Below are 15,632 nucleotides of genomic sequence, written 5' to 3'. Positions count from 1 at the left end.
TTCACTGACAAAGTGAAACTAAAAGTGAGATGTTGCCAGAGCAAAGCTATTTGTGCAATGAACCCCTACCTAAGATTGATGATATCGTTTTTTATTTTTACTTTCATGTGTTGAATCTCATGTCATGTGAAGTTAAATGAGGAGGAATTGCCTCTATGTGCCAATTAAAACTGTAGCTGTTTGTATCTAGCCTAGAATTCAGATATTTCAAAGTGAAGTCAGTTATCAGCAGACGCGTAAAGGAAGAAGATGAGAAGAGTTCCTCCATAACTTGGGTTTTAAGTCATTTCTCACAGACTGTATATACACATGGACAAACATGATTGCTTCCCAAAATTGAAGCCAAATCATCTCCAATACCCCGTGGTGGCTGGCTGAAGTACAGGCTGACATAAACCCTGCCTCCTCCATGTGAGTACATTGGACATGGATCAAATCAAATAGTAAAATTTCAACAAAATGCCTTCAAAAGCCATATCCAGGTTCTTAAGCTTAATTTATTTTCAAACAGAAAAAAGTGGAGACTCGTCATCTATCTTGGTAAACTCTGTTTTTAAAAGCTCTATATTAATAAAGTTTATTATAATTATTATTTATGTACAAAATCAGAAATACAATAATCTTTAATGTTAAAGTTTTGTGGTCTGTTAGAGCATCATCACTCAGAGTTAAGGTTTTTAAGGATTTAAAAGAGCAAATAATCGTGCAGAGGTTAAAGTAAATATACTGGGTTCATCTTTGTCTTGATAACTTTATCCTTAATCCACTGATAACACATTGATTCCAAGGGTTCAATGGGATTCCTATGTCGGGTCAATTATCACATGAAGACCTGATGGGTGCGTATCGGGCCTTCCCAGTTGACACCAGCTGTCCCAAAAGATTAACATGATCGTATGTCACAACACCAAACACACACAAACACACAGTTCCAAATTTTATATTTGGCTTCCATCTAGTCGAAGTCTTCAAGGGACAGATTTCAACTTCAGACCAATAACTTTCTCCAAGATTTTGCAACTTCAAAAAAAAACCTGTCGAAAACAATGTGTGCCTGCAGGAGCTGGATCCGGGCCAGAATCAGCTGGGGAGTTTGTTGTGGGCCATGTGTGTCACAGTGTAGCCTCATTGAAGTGTGTGTGTGTGTGTGTGTGTGTGTGTCAGATTGTAAACACAGCTGTGTTGAGGTGCTCCTGTGAATGAAGGAAGCAGGTTACTCTTTTCTCTCGCCCCCTGCAGGCAGCACTATGGGTTAGTTAACATGTGCTGCAGTCACACAGACTGAATGTATGGCCGAGCTTTGAATTTTACACTTGTACCTGAGCTGTCTACAAATGCGGGAACTTTCACTATATAGATTACACAATCATTTGAAAACGGGCAATTCATCATCACCTCTCTTTTCACGAGAACTCATGCACGTCTTGGCTGGACCGCGACGGCTTCTGTCTCTGGCTCTTTCTCTTGCACCTCGTCAAAACCGGCGTTCGGCTTCTTCTGTACAAAACAATAACAGAGAAACACTGCGCCGGGCCGTGTGATGACCAAATGAGGCAGAAATCCGCCGGCAGCTACGCAAACATGTCTGTGCTCCATATGAAATAAACATTTTGTAATTATTCAGCTATATCAACATCATATGCCATCATGTGAGCTGGAGCAACTAAATCCACCGTTGAATGGATCTTGGCTCGATCTCAGGTTTCTGGTTTCTGCGATGTACGACTCAAAGCCGACCCACACCGTGTCTCCTAATGGATAAATACTAAATAGTATGAATTGGTTTATTAGTTAATCTGTAACATGGTGCACTGATAATCTCAGTTTTCTTGGAGTTAATCTGTTAAGTGCAACTTTAGTCATCATATCAAGCAGACGAGAGGCGAGTGGGCAGAACCTCTCTTCTCTCTCTGGCCTTTCTACTTCTTCTTATTCTCGTAAAAAAATATCAAAATTAACGTGAGGATTAAGACGGACAGGTTTGTATTTGTCGCCATTGTCTGTTTGTGTAATCCTGCAACATGTGATTTCAGTAATTACCAGCGCAGACAAAATGTGAATCTGCAAAAATACATTTCCCCATATTAAAGTACAAAAAAGAAAGTACTTTAAACTGACCCAGGTCATATTTCAAAAAATGTATATGTTATAAAAGGCACAGAACTGAAACCAAATGTCTAAGTCTTCTCCTGAATGACTGGAATAAACTCAAGAGTTTAAAACTTCCCCCCTCACAGCGCAGACAACAATTTTAACCTTTAATAACTTCTCTCCTCTTCCCTTAAAATTCCTGATTTGAATTATGAAACAGACAAAGCAAGACTCCAGTTTGTCAAAAGAGATCAGTAGGAATTTTTATTATTTGCCTTAAACACATGTACAGCTTCTTTTTTTTTCTGCCATTGCTCCACTGATCAGTCACTGGCGTTCATCTCAAGCTGAGCTCCAAGTGGACGTCCTCCAATACAGAAATGTGTCTGTCACAGCGTGACTAGGAGTCAAGAACACTTTGTGCTAGAGTCAGGCTCACGGCATGTGCAGCTCTTGGTTGAACCAGTGTCAGTTTGCCACGAGACAAGTTGTCGGGTTACATGTTGAACAAAGAACAGAGTAGAAGCCATCTTTTTTTGAAAAATGAGAAGACGTCCAATCTGCAAAGATTAAAAACAGGCGAGAAGCAGAGATACACATGGAAGAACGAAAAATAACATTCACGGAGTCTTTGCCTCGAGCAGCGCAGGCAGGCGGCTCAAACTCGATCTGAACGCAGAGAGCGAAGAGAGAAGGTGCGGCTGACGAGATGAACACATGGCGGGTGAAAACACCTCATCATCTCATCGACAATCTCGATGTGTGACTAACAGAAATAAAATGTACAGAACAGAGGGTTAGCATGGAAATAAATACTGCACTGGTTGCAAAACCCTTGTACATTCATCAGGGTTCATGGATTCCGGCTCCTGCTTCGCTTTCGTTCGGCTCGTGTGCTACATTTTGTCCAGGTTGTGTCACTTCTCCCTGCATGTTACTGCTGCCGTGCTAAGATAAACAACTTCACAGTAAAATGTATTTACGACTGATGTTATTGACTCAAGGAAGCACTTTCATTTTTCAAAGACACAGAGGTGATCGGTAAATGAAGCCGTCCCTGGAGAAACAAAGTTGGTGAGTGTGTGTGTGTGTAGAGTTTCTGGAGAGAGATCTACAATCTGACAAAAAAAAGGACAAACCCTTCAGAGCACAGCAGAGTGTGAAGCTGTTCAGGTTCCTGCTGATGAAATGGAGCGGCAAAGTCTTTTCATATAAATAATGATAAAAACACAACAGTCTCCCGCTCACTCACAACATAAATGTCACAAGAGTCTCTAAAAACCTAGGAGACACATACAGTACATAATGTAGTCTGCATACAAATATACATATATGCAATTACACACAAATCAATGACCCCCTCCGTGCGGAATAATGGCATTTCTTGAAATCTGAAATCATAATTTCATATAAAAATATATAAAAAAACAAAACAAATCTAAATCAAAAGACATGTCTCCATTGGTCAATCTCCTGTGTGATGCATTGGCGAGTCAGTGAATCAGCGTCTTTGTCAACGCAACAGTTCGCTTGTCCGTCGGATTCACAAACATGTGCAGCAGCCATTTTGAAAGCAGCCACTCGATGAGTTTAATACTGGAGAGTAAAAAGGTGCGGGGACACAAAGAGAGGAACAAGGCCCTTAACTCTCTGGCCAGCCAGTGAGGTAACATGAAAACTACACATTTATCTATCTACACACTAAGGGATCTCTGACTGCAGGGCATGGTGAGAGAGAGGTCCGTGAACCTCCTCACCCCAATCAGTTCATGGAGACCTGCGTCACTGTGGAAGGGCGGGCTGGTCCTGTCAACCCAGGCACATGTTCCACTTCCGTGTGTTCCTGTAACACTGTCGACCGAGGGAAGGACTTCAAGACAAATATTCTAAAAGAGGAAGGTTACTTATGCTTTTCGTGGGTGCGTTTATTGTCCAGAGCTAAACACTGGACATCTGTGAAACCCTCATTCAAAACAACGGTTTCCAAGCACAAAAGTTCAACTGACACTCAAGTTCGAAGAGAAACGGCCAGAGGGATGCTCTGTCATGCTTTGCTCCGATTGTCTGTTTTAAAAGTTCTTCCTTAAATAGTTTTCAAATTTTTACATCATATTCTCATCTCGCGATCTGGACTCTGGTCCAGCGAGGGCTCTCTGGTGCTGATCATGGACGCTGAGGGCCCCTGGTTGACTCCAAAGGGAGAAACAGCTGGAGACCGAGCCGCCAGCGGGGACAGAGAGGGGGAGAAGCTGGGGGACATTGCTGCAGATGAGATGGAGCCCTCGTGACTGATTGGGGACCTGCGGAGTGAGGCCAAATGGGGGAATGTCCGTCCAATCATGGGGACCTTGGGTGGGACTGACATGGCCCCTGGGTGTGCCACTGATGTAATGAGGGGTGGAGGATCAATTCGAGGTTTGGGGTCCATTTTGGGCTTTGGCTGGAAAGGTTGGCGGGGGTTCTGGCTCTGCTGGGCGGTTTCATCCTTCAGTCTGGCAATCTCTGTGAAGACATTAGCAAGAGGCTGGAACTGCGGGCACCAGTTAAGCAGGTAATCCCAGTTATAGCTTCCACGGAGCTCCTCGTCACTGGCTACGATGGCTGTGAGGGAACCATCCACTGAAGGTTTACCGTCCTCAGGGAAGGGATAATCCTTGGGTAAGGAGATGTTGAGGCCACGGCCTACTCCCAGGTACCCACCTCCGTCATCCCTGTATACTGGGAGCTGGCCAGACAGCAAAGTCCCACTGAGACTGCCTCCCAGTTTCTTTCCTTTGAACCAAGTGCTACCCTCCAAAGCTGCGGGTTCACAGGAGATATCTGAGAGCTGGTCAGCATCCTGCTGAATCCCAGAGTCTGGTCCTCTGGCCGAGATGTGCTCCTGCATGGACGAGGTGATGGAGGCCACGCGGGGGTACTCGTTTATCATCCTGATTTCATCATCTTCCGCCGCTTCAGCCGATCCTCTTCCACTCGAGTGAGAGGGATCGAGAGAGCCCCCTCGGGTGTAGGGACCCCCACCGGCCCCGCCCTGATCTCCAGCATAGCCTGGCAGGGCCTGGTGGTAGATTCTCTCACCTCCAGATCCCGAGTTGCACTCATCCAGTTTCTGCAGAGCAGTTCCCGAGGCTGCAGCTCTGTTTCCTGTTTCCTGTGCTTTCTTTTTCCTTCGTGACTTGACCAGGAACACCACCACGGCCAGGACCACAAGCAAGATGATGAAACCAAGGGACACAGCAACGATGCTAATCAGCAGAATGTTCACGTCAGTAGCCAGGCCAAAGTTGGTGTTTGTGACGTCGATGGAGACCTGGGAGGTCGTGGTGCGAGATGTATCCAGAGGACTGTGAGCTCTCACGTCTAGAGTCATCAGCCTGGTGTCCCTTTTGGACCGGCCAGAGCCACTGCTGCTACTGCTACTGCCTGAACTGTCCAGCTTGAGGAAAATTGCCCCGGTGGTTTTGTTTACGTCAAAGAATGGAGAGCTGGTGGGGAGAGAATAAAGAACAATACCATCCACACCGCCATCCTCATCATTTGCTTGGACCTGGCCAATGGTCTGGCCTTTCTTGGCTCCCTCTGGGACTTCAAAATTGAAATTAGTAGACGTGAAGGCGGGGTCATACTCATCCTCGCCCGTGACAAACACCTGAACAGTCACAGTGGCTGTGTGGTTTCCTGAATCTACAGCGACTGCTACAAAGTTGAAGGCGTTGACCTTCTCAAAGTCAAAGGACATTTTGCTTCTGATTTCTCCTGAGTTTTGATCCACAATGAAACTGTCTTTTCCAAGCCTGGACCGTTCCACCATGTAGTATTTCAACTGGCCGAAAACCCCTGTGTCATGGTCGATAGCGTGTAGAACAGTCACTGCTGAGTTGGCTGGTTGGTTTTCTCTGATACTCGCTGTCAGGACTTCCACCGGGAAGAATGGATGATTATCATTGATGTCTTTGACGTCAACAACCACTGGAGCTAGCGTGAAGTGTCCCTGTCCGTCTGTGGCCTGGATGATGACGACATGTGTGGACTGGTGCTCACGATCCAGTGCTTGCTGAAGCCGCAGAGCTCCGGTCCACTGGTCCACGGAAAATAAGTTCACCTCATTACCAGAGCTGATGGTGTACTGGACCTCAGCATTGGGAGTTGAGTCTGGGTCTGGAAAAAAACAGACAACAACGGAGTACAATTAGTTAACTGAGCCATAAAGTAAGGACAGAAAATGAGATAGACTATTGCCCACCTGTAGCAGTTAGTCGAATGATCTCCGTCCCGGCAGCAGCTCCCTCACTCAGGGACACGGTGTATTCAGCACTGCTGAACACTGGAGGGTTATCATTCACATCACCGATGGTAATCACTGCAGCCACACTCGAGCTCCTCTGGGGAACGCCACGATCTGATACCACCACTGTGAGGTTGTACAGTGGCTTGGTTTCAAAGTCGAGCCCCTCGGCCAACAGCAGAGTCCCAACAGTTTGAAAGCCCCGCCCCTCCAGGAAGCGCACGCTGCTTTCAATCTGGAACGCGTTTCCCTCATTACCGTAGGCGATGGCGAAGTCGAAGCCACAGTTTTCCCTTGAGAGGTCACTATCGAAGGCCTCGAAGGTCAAGACTGTCGACCCTGGAATGGTATCCTCTGCAACTGTAGCCCTGCAAACAGAAGAATGTTAGATATGTAAGAACAGCTAATGAGTTTACAGAATAAATCATCCAGCTCCTAATGTAATGAATGCAGACTGACCTGTAATCAGATTGATGGAAAACAGGAGCGTTGTCATTGACGTCAGAGATCTGAACCTGGACCGTGGTCAGGGACGAGAGCGAAGGCGATCCTCCATCACGAGCTTCAATGACGACACTGACTGACGGACGCTCAGGGTCAAACTCAGCTCTGTGACTAATGAACAGGGTGCCTGGATACAGAGAGCAACACGAGTGAGTCAGACAATGTGCTTTCACTTAACTTTCAAAGTGTAATGAATTTCATATAACTGAACTTTAAATTAAAATTCTTTGAAACCATTTTGACATGAACGCTGGAAAGTATCGGAATAGGTCTGGACATTTTCTGGAATTTGACTTTGAAAATCACAGCAGGAGATTGTCTGGGTCACATACGTTCACAACCTCATGAAAAAGACTGAGACGTTCAGGCGAGAAGTTGGGACTCGAATCCCGTATTTCATCTACGTGTATGACACCTCTTTTTCATAAGGAGATATTTGTATAGATTTTAGCCTGGTCTTCAGTGCATGTCTAGTGCCGCTTTAGTAAAAGGTTGTTTTGGTCACCATTGTTTGGGTCAACCCAGAATCCCTCCTGGGTTGATGACGTCACGCTGTAGGTGATCTTTCCGTTGTCGCCAGAGTCCCTGTCAGTGGCTGTCACCGTGATGACCGCACTCCCCGGCGGCGTATGCTCCGGCAGAGTTACCTGGGGCGCAGAGAGATCACAAACAAAAGCTGAGCATCTGTGTGAAAAATAAAAAATAACAGCTCCCATAAACACTGCAGTAAATTTCCTCAGGTCATGGCGAGGAGGTCAACAAGCACTAAACTGAGCATTTTATACTGTAGTTCCTGTTTTTCCTGAACTCACGCTCACGTTGAGGTCATTTCCTGCAACCGAGTAGTAAATATTATACAGGCTCATCTCTGCAGCCTTTCCCCAGTGAATATTAGGTAGTTAACTTTTATCACCCACACTGTGTGCACATTGGGAATGTACAGTTTTTTTTACAGTGTGTATATGTGCCTACATATGCAGTTTTCCCCTTCTCGATGAAGTAGCTTGTTTCTGAAGTGAATTAAATTCCCTATCAAACTTAATTAGCCGCGAAGACATGGGAAACTTGAATCAAATTACTTTCTACACCTTATTTATGATGTGCAGTAAACCTAAGTACAGCGTCAAAACAATTCCTATGAATAAACATGAATGTTCGGCATTTTTTATGTGCACGTATGAATTTGCAGGAAACAGATTGCACAGCACACACAGAACATGAGCTTGATTAATAAGTTGTCCTACCTGGTAGAGATCATGGGTGAACACGGGTGCATTGTCGTTAACATCCTCCACCAGTATTGTGATGTTAGCCTCCGCCTGGTGCTGGCTGTCTGTGGCCCGGACAGTGACAGTGTACCACGTCTTCTCCTCAAAGTCCAGAGGGGCGGTGAGCGACACGCCTCCGCTGTAACGGTGAATCCCAAACTTGCCGGACGCCGTTGGATCCAGCTGCAAAGTGTAGGAGAGGGCGGGACTGGAGTCCACGTCATTGCCCGTCACAAGAGTGATCTCTGTGCCGATCAACATGTCTGACGGAGGGAGAACGAAATCAAACAAAAAGGTGTTAATTGAATTTACCTACATCCAGCGTATGACCTGTACAGAGTTTGCAGTGTGACAGAATTAGTTTTGTATTTGTTAATAACTTGCAGCACCATACAACACATAATCAAAAGCATAAAGTACTTACTCTCTGGGATGCGGACTTCCTTTGGTAATGGAATAGTGGGACTGTTGTCGTTCTGATCAATGATGATCACTGTCAACGTGGCTGAACCAGCCAATCTTGGACTTCCTCTATCGGTGGCTGTAACCACGAGTCTGTGGGTCGGCAAAGAAAAATAGGTTTACAAAATGTCTCTTATTACATTTAGATCTTACAAATTAAATTTTTAATGATAATCAACTTGATTACACATTTTTAACTTCAGCTACACAGTCTCATAGTAGTATGAAACACACGCACACAAACGCAAACGCACACACACTCTCACACACACTCTCACACACACACCCACGTACACACATCTGGCTTGCAGATATCACTGTGTAATGATGCTTTTGTCTTCACCAGACTGTGTCAGCTTCCTCACCGGCTATCGAAACACTAACTAGCTGAGTGAGTATGATTCATGATGTGCTGTGTCTAATTTCTTCCTCCTCCTGTCCACCACCATGAAGTTATCACAGGTAAAACATATGTCCATCCTCAAAATGTGCTCATTGAGAAGATCTGGCTGAGGTTTATTTGACCGAAGGTCTGTTCTCACTTGGTCTGGGTAAAGATTTCACGGTCCATGATGGCAGCTGTGGTGATGCTTCCTGTCATCGGGTCAATCTTGAACAGGCCGCTCATACCCGATGACTGAATGGAGTAGGTCACCTGACCATTCTGGCCCTGGTCCACATCCTCGGCAACCACCTGTGAAAAAAGGTGGAGGAGCAAGAAGTAGGAATAAGTTCAGCAGACCAAGAACCAGTCATACACCGTCTTATTTCTTTGTTTTACATGTATCAGTACCTGTATGATCGGCATATCATATCCCTGTGCCTCTCTCATGTAAGCTACATAGTTCTGCAGTTGAAAGCGCGGAAGGTTATCGTTGATATCCTGCAGGATCAGGTTGATGGCCATGAAAGAGGTGGAGGATATGGTTTCAGCCTTCACGACAAGCCGGAGTCTGGGGGCGTCCTCAAAATCCAGGCCTCTGGATTTCTGCACCCAGATTTCACCTGGAGAAAGAAATTAGAAAAATTGGTCTCAGGAGATCATCGGCCTTGAACATCCTATTTGTAATCTGTAGAGTGCTACATGAAATACTTTTATTGGGAGTTTTACCTGATGAGGAGCTGATGCTGAATGCATGCATCTTGTTCCCACTGAAGAGGCTGTAGCTGATACCCTTCCGTGTGCCGTCCGGGTGTTGAGCCTGAGCCTGAGCCACGGTTGTGCCTAAATTTAGGAAAAGAACAGAAAAGGATTCCTTAACCATGACAGAAGGGAGGTCATTAAATGGTATAAAAACACGAATAAATGGATGACTAATAAGAATGTATTGTCTTCCAACCGTTTGCGGTGTTCTCCTGTATGCTGACGTCTCTGGCATTCCTCGAGAAGCGAATGCCACTGTACTGCACCTCCTTCACGTAGATCACCACCACACCCTGTGCGGACTGAGCGGGGGTGCCCTGGTCCATGGCCTCCACGATCAGCGTCCTCTGAGCCTGAGTCAGATCTCCCAATGGCTGAGTGGCTTGGATCTCCCCAGTCAGGGAGTTGATACTGAAACCCTTCACCGGCATCGCAAAACGGTAGAACACAGAACCGTTGGCCCCGAAGTCCTTGTCCTCTGCCTTCATCGTGGCTAGAACCCGCTGAGAGTTTTGGCTGGACACTTCAATGACAAGTGGGTCCTGGATGAAGAAGGGGGTGTTGTCGTTGACGTCCAGGACGGTGACTGTCACCTGGAGGGAGGTGTTCACAAAGTGAAAAATTTGGTAATGAACAAAAACGATACTCATAAAGGCAACTGAACACCTCCTCAACATCGGACCTCCTTTACCTGAGCAGACGTGTTCCTGGGTGCAGCAGGTGAAAGGTCAACGGCAAACACCTGGAAGCTGTACGATGCCAGTTTCTCCCGGTCCAGAGGTGCAGCCGTGGTGATGCGACCGGTGTTCTCGTCCACAGCAAACGCTCCGTGTGTCTCCCGGCTCAGGAAATACAGAACCTTCCCATTCAGCTCATCATCAGCGTCTGTGGCCGTCACCTGGAAATACACAAATAAATGTAATATATGGGTACTTTTGTTAGTATGATGCAAGTTTTTTGATCCTCTCATCATCTTTATTTTATCTCTGCCCACCTCCAGAACATGTGTGCCCTCTGCAGCATCCTCTGATACTTCCACAGAGTAGCTGTTTCTGTCGAAGACCGGGCTGTTGTCATTGACATCCATCACTTTGACCTCCACCGTGGCGGTCGTGCTGAGAGCCGGGCTGCCTCGGTCCATGGCCACCACCTCGAGATTATACTCCGCATTCTTCTCCCGGTCTAGGCCTCGGGACGTGGACAGGGCTCCGGTGCTGACGTGGAGTTGGAAATGTCCTTGAGGGTCTCCCGCTGAAGAAAGTCATGTGACAGATGAAGAATCTTTAACACTGGGTTTCAGCTGGTTTCAACAAGTTCAAGACATTTCAAGACCATAATGAATGAAATATAAGACCAGATATGACATATTACATCTTGAGATTTATATACTTCAACAAACTAAAGAGACAGTAGTAGGTCCCTGAAATCGTTCCAACAGCCAAGTTATCCATTCCATGTTGTTCTTGTTTATAGTTTTATTTCAGCTGGCTAATATCTCTACCGTTGAGAAAGAACTACAACACATGGAGACATTACAAACTTTGCACGTCGCCAAAACATTTCTCTTTCAAATCCCTAACTTTTAAAGCATGAAGGAAGTTAACATTACTATATATAAGACCTAATAATAATGTATTTAAGACTTTTAGGGCCGTACAATTCAGATTATTGAATTGAGATTATTGAATTTTAGACTCTTTAAGACCCTGCAAGAACCCTGATTGAGAGGTTTCTATAGATCGGGTCGGGCAAAGCCAACTTTGCACTTAAGTCAAAGTTTGAATGTGATCCAGACAGATATATGGGATGCACCATCATTGAAATATGACATAATAATAATAATAACAGGGGTGAGTCGAGGTAAACTGTATGAAGATCTGATCTTTCATAATAGCCAAGTCACCTCAGTCCCTAAAAGTCCTACACACTTCCAGTTCAACAAAATGGTCCAAGTAAGTGTCAACTCAATAAACGATAAATATGATCAAGACAAAACATTTGGTTTTAAATTAAATGTAATTATATCCTGAACAGTCACATCCTGGAGCTGCAATTAAGATAATTGTGGTCAAGTAAATAAAGACAGACGCTGCTCCTCACCAGTGATCCTGTACTCCAGCTGTCCACCGGGACCTGAGTCAGGGTCTGTAGCTTTGAGAAAGCAGAGCTCCACCGGGGCCTGGTTCTCTGGCACCTCCACCTGGTACCACGGCTTCGAGAACACCGGGGCGTTGTCGTTCACGTCCTGCACCTCCACACGGACCACGGCCTTGGCGAAGTTGGGAGGCAGCCCTCCGTCCCTGGCATACACTGATGAAAAACATGGAAAATGTCAAGCTGATGAGATGCTGGATCCAACACAATGGCTTTAAACCAGGGGGTGCTCTGTGGACATAGATGAGTTTTAGCTGCTGTACCAGTGAGAGTGAAGTGATCCTGTAGCTCCGCGTCCAGCTCCTTTGTGGTGGTGATGACCCCCGTCACAGGGTTGATGACGAAGCCTTCCTCCGTCACACCTCCGTATGTCACTTGGCCATTGGACCCTGAGTTTAAACACAAGCAAAAACTCACACACTGGGCGCCGTTGCAAAACAAGCCGTAAAGAAAATGGGCTACGTTTAATGTAATAAGTTAATGATTTGATGACTCCAGAGCTGCCCAGCGCCTGGAGGAAATCCTAATGAAAGCTCCAGCAGCACAAGGCTCTGGACAATGACTGTGACCACACATTTTCATTAGCAGGAGCTTGTGGTTTGTTTTATAATCAAGTGGGTTTTTTATGTCTCCCTCTTGTTTAGTTCTCCAGCCGTATTCCTACTGGAGGCGTCAGCCGGACTTTCTTAAGTCATTCTTTCCTCACGGAATTTCTGAGCATTATACTACACAGCTCCATCTTTGAAAATGTAAAAAGAAACAATATGTTCCTGGAAATTTAGACTTATATTTTATACATATAAAACTTTATGGAATTGCAAAGTCGAAAATTTGATTCCAGTTTGTTTTTCCTGAGTTAAAAGTTCCTTGTTTGATAGACGTTTTTTTTTCTGTTATTTTACAATTTGAACCAACCTTGATCCCTGTCAGAGGCAGTTACTGTCAACACCGTGGTTCCCGGCCCTTGGTTTTCCATCACCTGGGTCTCGAACTCTGCTCGCTGGAACACCGGAGCCTCGTCGTTCACGTCAATCACCTGCACGCACAGCACCTGGGACCTGGAGAGCTGAGGTATCCCATGATCCTCCGCGACAATGGTCAGATTGAAGTCTTCCTGTTCTTCCCGGTCCAAGGCTTTCAGGATGGAGAGGGAGCCTGCAAAAGATGAAAAGAATATTCAATAAACTTTGTTTGTTGTTGTTTTTGTAAACATGTCATTTTGTGTACATGTGGGGGACAGTATTTTTAAACCTTGAGGAGCACTAAAAACAAAATAACTTTACAGCTTTGCTTTATGGCAATTTCCACACTACGCAAATTACCACAGTGACTTTGTGCCAGATATTCACTTCTGTTTTTTTGAACATGCATTCATGTCGTCGCTCTATCAGCTCACATGGGTGATTATCACAAAGTATAAAACCTGGATCTACATATTTTCCAACTCAAATCGACCTTTGACCTTCCCTGGTTGTTTTCCATTTCTCTGATGACATTACAACATGTCAGCCTTTAAGTTTCTAAGACATTACTAAGTGTGTATTTTGGGTAAATTACGTTCAGATAGAGACGGAATTAGACGTCTACTGTTTAGACTGTGGGTTCAGTTACTCTCCCAACTTTGTGTGTCTGTACCCCACACACCTGTCATCACCCCGGCTATGACAAGAGGGTCAGCCAAGCACGAGAGGAAATATGAAACGTGTGTGTGTGTGTGTGTCTGTGTGTGTGTGGTTCAGAGCAGTGTAAAAGTCTAGCTGGCATGCTGTGTCTGAGAATGTGTGTAATGTGTTAATGTCCCAGTGTGTCAGACCAGCACATGGTGAGTTCTGTGAGGTTATAGCTCTAATGTTTCTGTGAAGTTCTGTTTCCTCCCGTGTTTAACCCACAAAACTGAGACGGGTCCAAAACACCACTGATTCGTCCTCCTCTGTGAGAACTGTACTGGTAACAGCTTCATCGTCTCTGTTCTCTGGACTTACTGTTTTTCACATTTTTTCATTCTTTGTCTAAGATCTTAAAGTTACCAAAATACAAAATATCTCAAACTGGATCTCAGCTTATTATGCATTTAATCAGGTCTGCATCTCTAACTAGGAGGAAGCTTGGAGAGTGTGTAACTCATTTATCCAAGTTTCTTCCTTGGGTCATGTCGCACTCCTCCACAAAATATCCTGTTAGTGGGTTCAGTAGTTTTCTTTCCTTGGCTGAGTAATGAATGTTTATAGAAATTTAGTTTTTATCTTTAAAAGTCTGACAAGAGCTTAAATGATACCAAGCCGATATATAGAAGCCTGAATCAAATGTAAGGCGACTAGAAAGAGACGTACTGAAGACAATATCTTTCAGGTGGTCAATAAAACCACCAGGACAGCAGCTGTTATGTGAAACAACAGAAATCTAATATTGCCCGAGCAGACATGTCGTTTATAAGGAGTAATCAGGCTAATGATACCCCCCACCATCAGCCAGGCAGTTTGGTGAATGTCTCCGCACTGCAAAGCTAATCTGCTATTACAGCAACTCTCAACCATGAGCTTAAGCCATAACCACACAGTCTGAGACACAGAGCAGGAGTGAAATCCACCCCTGCTAACGCACGAGACACTTGACAGTAATGAAGTAAAGACTTTCTTCCATCTGGAAGCTCCATTAAATGTCTGCCTCCTGGTTCCTAATCCCATCCCCCGCCAGAGTGGAGCACACCCACACCACCCAGCACAAGCGATGAGGAGATTACACATACACGTATATAGGATATCAAAGTCCGTCCACGTCCGCAGCCCAAATAAAGATCCGTTCCCATGAAGGAAGCCGTCAAGAAAAGTGCACCAGAGCATAACTCAACGGAAATATTGCACGTACGGCAATGAAAGATCATCCAGTAAAGCATGTTATGGGGGTTATGAGTGTTTCTGCAGTCGAGACCCTGTAGACGCAGAAGTTCACTGGATAATTATGATGTTCTGGAAACTTCTGTTCATTCAGGGGGCGTCCAGGGGTTGGATGCTGATTATCTATCAATCAAAGTCCTGCAGTGTTAAATCATTAAAAAACAGGATTTCAAATGCGGTGACTTTTTCCTCCCATCATCCCTTGAAGGAGTGTGAACTGGATATTCATATGGAACTCCCAGTCTCCTGTTATTTTTAGATGATGGGTCCTCAGCCTGAAAATAGTCTTACCGGTGTTTGGGTTCAGACTGAAGCGCCCAGCGCTGTTCCCCGTCTGGATCCTGTACGACACGCGGCCATTTTCTCCCTCATCGTCATCTCGAGCCATCACGTACAAAATCACAAACCTGCCAGTGAAGAAACAGACAAACTGTCACATGATGGCAAACATGAACGTCTTCTGGCTTTTAAGATTTCAGCCATAAAAGGTACAAAAGAGTGTCAGTTCGCCCCTCACCCCACAGGCTGGTCCTCCATGATGCTGACTGCAGACGGAGAGCTGAAGACCGGGGCGTTGTCGTTTTCGTCCGTCACAAAGACCCGAGCGGTGACCGAGCCCCAGCGCCTCTGAGAGGGATCCGATGCCTGATCCGTGGCCCGCACCACGAGGAAGAGGGAGGGCGTGGACTCACGGTCCAGCTGCTGCCCAAAGGTCAGGACTCCGGTGATGGGGTCGACGGTCAGGAAGTCAGGCGTGTCCGGCCAGTAGTGCTCAATGGAGTAACGTAGCTCACTGTTGGGTCCACTCCCGTCCTGTAAGAACACAAACG

General features: G+C 45.5%; 1 protein-coding gene across 1 annotated transcript in view; it reads right to left on the bottom strand.

Annotated features, from left to right (window-relative positions):
* Window positions 1-2,328: 2,328 nt before the first annotated feature.
* The window catches only part of LOC133969944 (protocadherin-16-like), a 69,138-nt gene continuing 55,834 nt past the window's right edge, over window positions 2,329-15,632 (bottom strand). The window contains exons 12-28 of the mRNA XM_062406679.1: window positions 15,320-15,615; window positions 15,094-15,209; window positions 12,824-13,063; window positions 12,172-12,297; window positions 11,855-12,064; window positions 10,749-11,005; window positions 10,446-10,652; window positions 9,951-10,347; window positions 9,722-9,835; window positions 9,404-9,615; window positions 9,153-9,304; window positions 8,573-8,703; window positions 8,125-8,411; window positions 7,386-7,527; window positions 6,836-7,007; window positions 6,335-6,744; window positions 2,329-6,249 (exon numbers count right to left, since the gene is read on the bottom strand). Coding sequence (XP_062262663.1) covers window positions 4,199-6,249; window positions 6,335-6,744; window positions 6,836-7,007; window positions 7,386-7,527; window positions 8,125-8,411; window positions 8,573-8,703; window positions 9,153-9,304; window positions 9,404-9,615; window positions 9,722-9,835; window positions 9,951-10,347; window positions 10,446-10,652; window positions 10,749-11,005; window positions 11,855-12,064; window positions 12,172-12,297; window positions 12,824-13,063; window positions 15,094-15,209; window positions 15,320-15,615 — 5,520 coding nt within the window. The 3' untranslated portion in view covers window positions 2,329-4,198. The remainder of the gene's footprint in view (window positions 6,250-6,334; window positions 6,745-6,835; window positions 7,008-7,385; window positions 7,528-8,124; window positions 8,412-8,572; window positions 8,704-9,152; window positions 9,305-9,403; window positions 9,616-9,721; window positions 9,836-9,950; window positions 10,348-10,445; window positions 10,653-10,748; window positions 11,006-11,854; window positions 12,065-12,171; window positions 12,298-12,823; window positions 13,064-15,093; window positions 15,210-15,319; window positions 15,616-15,632) is intronic.

The sequence above is a fragment of the Platichthys flesus genome, chromosome 15 (assembly GCF_949316205.1).
Source record: "Platichthys flesus chromosome 15, fPlaFle2.1, whole genome shotgun sequence".
Classification (NCBI taxonomy): domain Eukaryota; kingdom Metazoa; phylum Chordata; class Actinopteri; order Pleuronectiformes; family Pleuronectidae; genus Platichthys; species Platichthys flesus.
Note: the sequence above shows the minus strand (reverse complement) of the source record. Positions and strands in the feature narration are given on the sequence as shown.